This window comes from Diospyros lotus, chromosome 6 (assembly GCF_014633365.1).
Source record: "Diospyros lotus cultivar Yz01 chromosome 6, ASM1463336v1, whole genome shotgun sequence".
In the NCBI taxonomy this organism is placed as follows: Eukaryota; Viridiplantae; Streptophyta; class Magnoliopsida; order Ericales; family Ebenaceae; genus Diospyros; species Diospyros lotus.
In genome coordinates this window covers 7,744,687-7,750,686 of record NC_068343.1, presented here as the reverse complement: position 1 = coordinate 7,750,686, position 6,000 = coordinate 7,744,687, and the positions used below count along the sequence as shown (strand labels likewise).

The 6,000-nt window shown below is 37.0% G+C and overlaps 1 protein-coding gene across 1 annotated transcript; it reads right to left on the bottom strand.

The window, feature by feature from the left end:
- Window positions 1-1,547: 1,547 nt before the first annotated feature.
- Window positions 1,548-2,530, bottom strand: LOC127804695 (transcription factor HEC2). The gene has a single exon (XM_052341633.1). It carries the CDS (start codon window positions 2,426-2,428, stop codon window positions 1,691-1,693), a length of 738 nt encoding a protein of 245 aa, XP_052197593.1. The 5' UTR covers window positions 2,429-2,530; the 3' UTR covers window positions 1,548-1,690.
- Window positions 2,531-6,000: the final 3,470 nt, after the last annotated feature.

The window sequence follows — 6,000 nt, the reverse complement described above, 5'->3', positions numbered from 1 at the left end:
TATTATTTAGTTTTATAAATTTAAAATTAATTAAACTTTTAAGTAATGACGCATTGCATGTACGTGTTACAATAAGGAAGCCAAAAAGGAACCACTGTTAGGATGCGCCAAATACAAAATTTATATTATCTAAGTAATGTTTATTTAGAGAAGGTAATTCGTAACTTATCGCGTGTATTCGACAGTGAGTACTGTCATTATAAGATCGATCATTACCAGCAGCCTTAAAACCCCATAAACACCTTGAACATTGCGAGGCAGAATATAGAGAAAGTTGTGGAGTTTGGGACTGTCAAGATGACATAGAAAAGAAGATCCCTTCTCAAGACAGGCTTTTGTTGGTTCAAAATTATTTTTAAAATGCCACTTTGACGCCCATTTTGATTTTGTCTTCAAAAAGTGGCAGGACAGAATAATAAAAATTCAAGTACTTAAATTAAAAGCGTACGTAGAACATAACTTCAACTACTATATATATACTACTTTTATACAAGTCCTCATAGCTAGCGTTAGAAGCAGTGGGTAAAACGAACTCAAAACTACCACACAAATATTTATTTGATGACTTAAAGTGGGTTTTCTCAACCCTCTCCCAATCGAGATTCAAAAGCTATATAAACACAATAATTTCCTTTCATAGATCATATATAGTCTATGATTTTCAAACTGATTTATAGTTGGGCGCCAGAGGAGGTGGTATCATATGGAATAGAAGATGTCTCCTTGTTAAACCACAGTCGGCCTTTCTTTGAATTATCCTACTTGCAAGCCTTATTGGAGATTCTATTTTATTTTGTGATAATTTTATTTGCTCATTAATTATTGTCTTGTTGGATTATGTTGTCTTAATGCTTATTCTTCTGCATGTAGTAGAGCCTATGGCTAACTACGGCTCTCTTTAATATAATTTTACTTAAAAAAATTAATTAGTACAGACGATCGACTACTGTACGTGGTTTAGTTACAAACAAAAAGTAATCAAAGAGGTTAGTTTTTTGGTTTATACGTACGTATCAAACTTGCGGAGATTACATTTAAATTATGAAGTTTATTTGACATGTGTTCGTCTCGTTGTACGTATACTTCCACATTAAATATATTAGATGTGTGAAGGTTTATTAGAGTATATATGTATATAAAGTGAATCCTTAATTGATTGCTTTGATCTCCTGGGTGACTAATAATAAGATCTTTACTATATATATTAAAGTTAAGATTACATTGCACATGAAAGGGAATGTTAATTGTTTATTAATTAGTCAATACATATGCGGGACAGAGAACTCTCAAAAGTGCGATACCAGGTTGGACAATAATTAAAAAATTATTAAATCTTAATCATTGGAACAGTCTCAAACTTACAGACAAGCTCAGTCTCCTCTAATAATAGTGCCATGGCGTCAGTAACAAGCAAGAAAGTGAGGCAGAATTCTTCACATATATATAACAGTTAATTAACCATAATAATATTAACCCCGTTCTTTATATAAACCGATTAAAATTTTCATTTGAGCACGAAGAGAGAGAGAGATAAGTTAAACGGTGGAAGCAGAAACCAAACTGTAATCGATACAGAAAAACCCTTTCTTTACAAAACCGCATAATGATGAAGCTGCATGACAATAATGGATTTACACAAAACCCTTTGAGATTCGTTCTCTTTCCCTGTCTCTCACGCACACACAAACACCTAAGCATTCGAGTAGAGCCCACCCACCATCTGAGACGTCTGGCAAGCTTTCGCCAAAGATGATGAATAATTCATATTCGCCAGCTGCATCGCCGCCGTTGTCGTCGTTTGGAACAACCCAACCGTCGACCCCATCGGCCGGCTAGCCCCGGCCTGCTCCAAGCACTGCACTTGCTTCTTCAAGAACTTCACGTAGTGTATCGCCTCGTCCAGCATCGAAGCCGTGTCCATTTTGGTGCCGCCCGGAACCAGTCTCTGCAGAATCCTTATCCTCTCGCTGATCCTCTCCCGCCGGTGCCGGGCCGCCACGCTCTGCGGATCCTTGGATATCTTCACGTTCCGCCGCTTCGGCGGCTTCACCGCCTCCGGATCGATTTGAATCGGCTGCATCACCGCGATGCGATAAATCATCTCCCGCATTGCTTCCATGGAGTTTCGCTTCTCGTTGGGAGCGATGTTCCTGAATCTTGGGGGGATGTTAGTGGCCATTGGGTCTTGAACTGGAGCAGTGGTGAAGAATGGCATGGTTGGGGGAGTTAGTACTACAGGTGAGGGGCTGTGGATATGAATGCCGGTTGGGCTGACGGCGCCGGAGAATTCGAATTCGATTTCGGGCAAGTCGGAAGGGGTACTGGTATAAGGGCGCCTGGAGAGGTCGGGAAGCCTGTCGAGCTGCATCATCATGGTCATCATCTCCATTTGATGGTGTGCAGGGGATTTGGTGAGGTCAATATCCATGAATTATTTCTCTGTGCAGAGGAAGGAAGCTAGCTAAGGGATGAATTAGAGGATGGAAAGAAGGCCTTTTAAGAGAGTTAGGGTTTCATCACAAAGTGCGAGCTTATAGTAACTTGCATTTGGAATATGTCAGTGGAAAGCCATATATATAACAGCTTGTGAACCTTTCTTTATATATTTTATTTATTTTTAAGTACTGTGCGTGCTAAATACTTTATACTTGTTTTTTTAGCCCAGAGCTATAAATAAATATTTATTAATCTATTTTTTTACTCTCCTCTCCCCTATATACTAGCTAGTAAGTATTACAATTGCCAAATTTTCAGCTTATGATCTCCATCCTATATATTTTTCACTAAACAATATATTAATATTATTATTATTTATAAATAGGGAGGGAGGGAGGGAGGGTTGAGAGTGAGAATGGGAGGTAGCCGTCTGATCGATCTAACATTAATAAAGGTGCATGAACCCATTCATCATCTCTATCATCATCAAAGCAAGGGGGCGGGAGTGATAGATGTGAGAGATCCCACGAAGGAAAGCAAAAGCCTTCCTTATTAGCTTTGCCATCTATATAACCACCCCCACCCCCAATAAAAAATAAAAAATAAAATAAAACTTAACTTTGATTTGATTTCATTTCATGCTTATATTAAAGAAATCCCAAGAAGCCCCCACAGTCACATGACATGTGTCAGAAGCACAACCCCCCAATTTCAGAGGAGGGCCCCAATAACCAAACCAATCCATTATTAATTTACTATTATTATTATTATTATATATTATCAACACTTAAAAAGATTTTAAATAAAAAAAAATTAACTCCACCGCGTCGCATTACGTGCGGCACGGCACGCTTGCCAAGATGAGAGAGAAGTTGGGATCACATCACTGACGCTCTTCTCTTGAAGAAGTAGTTGTACTGTTACTTCCCCCACTCCCCCCCCCAAAAAAAAAAAAAATGAATTCAATTTGCTTTGCTTACTGTGGTAACGAACTTTAACTTACAACAATACATTCGTACGCTTTGTTCGTAGACGGAATGTTACGCAAAAGGGGACTCGATTTATTACCACACCACTGGGGCCCTGGGGATTTACTTTACTCCTATCCAATCATATACGTACAAGACGAACCAATATTATTATTATTATTATTATTATTATTATTATTTAATGGGCATGACCATGACTAAATTGAATTGAATTGAATTGAATGGATGCACGCTTGTTGGATACGTACCCAACATTTCTCCAGTTTGATGGATTTAGGGGGGTTACATTATTAGCTAGCGATGAGAATGGAAAGAAATTAAATGGATCGAGGTGGCAGGTTTTGTATTGTTTAATTGGAATAATAATATTGGTGATCAAGTGGATTACATTACACCCATTAATTAATTTGCTCCCCACCATTAATGGGTAGTCATCATCCTCATTAATGCCTCCCTCATATTTATATTCTTTCTATCGGTTATACATGTTTGAATGGATATCATCATTTTACTTCTTTTTATTTTTCTGTTTACTTCTCGTTTTTACTTTTTATGTGATTTTTATAATAAAACATAATTTATTTATTTCTATTTTTTTATAATTAAAAGAAAATGATAAAAAATCAAAAGAAATGTTTGCTTCTGACATGCAATACTCAACAGTCAAATTTACCACCATACGTGGATGTAGTTCTACAAAGAGTAAAGTGATAAATGAACAACGTACTCTTGTCATCTGTCGGTTTAAGAAAATATAGAATTAGTTCTATTTTTTTTAAATATACTATTTTTGTACAAAAATGATATGATAATTCATAAATATATATATATATAATTTTGGCCTTTTCATATTAATAGATGAACAGATCTAGATAACTTGCAATACATATTGACTTTTATGTAAAGCTATTATTTACATAATATTATACTTAATTTTTTTTAAAAATAAATAATTCTATGGCTATCTACTTTTACTTGGTGGGTGTGAGAAATATAACTTGCACGTTATATAGTTATTAAAACTAATCCAATTTAACAGAGCAAACAGCTTAGCTTATGTATTTAAGTCACTTAAACACGTACGGCTCCTAATCCCAATGTCAAATGCGACCAAGATATAGATACTGAGCCAACACAAAATAAAATGAATTCTCACCGCCAGTGGGAAGTGGCTGGAAAGATTGCATATATGAGGAGGGCATTAAATATCTGACTGACCCAACCCAATGGTCCCACTTTCCTTATCCCGGCCGGCTTGGGCGCAACAGGGCTTAATTTGTTTCTATAGCTTCGTCAGTCGTCGTCATCATATTCTTCTTGACAACCCACCATAGCCTCTGCATTCATGTCCATCCATCTTGTAATCCATCTCCTTATTACCGCAATTGAACGAAGCAGTAGCCACCGTAGCCTTGCTTCTTTCCCAGATTGCTTAACCTTTTCTTCTCAAGCTTCCATTACCCCCGGCCGGCGAGCCCTCATTAATTAGAAGCAACAGAACAAACAAGTCATTTCAAGGTGGTGGCACTGATGATCGATCCATAACAGCGACCGGTCCTAATGCTCTGCCATATATGCACCCATCGCCATGAATTCAACTACTCCAAGTAGTAAAAGTTGCAGAATGTATGCATTAATTAATGCGCTTCTGATAAAGGCTGGGAGTCAACGAATGACAGATTTACGATCGAGTGTTGAAGCTACTCCAAGTAGTACTAGTTTCACCGAAATGGTCCATCATCATGGACTGTTTGGGGTGATTTAAACTAGCTAGAGCTTATTCTCTGTGTTCATGATACATACGTGTGTGTGTGTGTATCTATATATATATATATGATGATGATGATGACGACGACGACGACGATCATAAAATTAATTTCCTGGCTTTGCCCACAAATTAACCAACCTTTGTTGTTGATCATCAGGGACCATGCCCATATATATATCGAGCGATCATCGATGAGATCACAAGTCTGTGCTTTGAGTCAGACTGACTACGTATGCACGGGAGTTTGCCTTTTTCTGCCAGCAGCGCTTCTTTAATTAATTTGCAGAAGAAAAGTGGAACTATATCATATTATTATAAAACTATAGATAAACAACAACCAATTATATACAAAATATGTATTCTATTAAGTGTGATCGGTTATATATATTAAGTTTAGTCAAATGAATGCATAGTGAATGAGGAGATCATAGAAGAAAGATGGAAGGAAGACAAACAAGTGATGTTGTGACGTCTTACATTACATTAAAAAAAAATGAAGAATAAAACTGTAAAACAATAATCTAAACAACAATAAATATATATCATCAGTTAGTTAATTATGTCACGCCTACAAATTACATTCATGATATAATAGCTACACTGAGTTTTTTTTTTTTTTTTTCTTTTATTGTTTTAAAACAGACAATACATACGTTGATGCTTGCTAGGCCAGGGTGGAAAAGGGTAACTACTGGGCCAGACCCGGCCCAGCCCCAACATGTTTCGGGCAATTCTGAAGTTGATTACTTGCTGGGGTCATAGAGAAGCCCGCGAGCTTCCACTATGTAGGGCATCAAAAAGTTTTGG

Bases quoted from the DNA above. Each gene is read 5' to 3' on its own strand.
- LOC127804695 (XM_052341633.1), bottom strand. From the start codon at position 2,428: ATGGATATTGACCTCACCAAATCCCCTGCACACCATCAAATGGAGATG.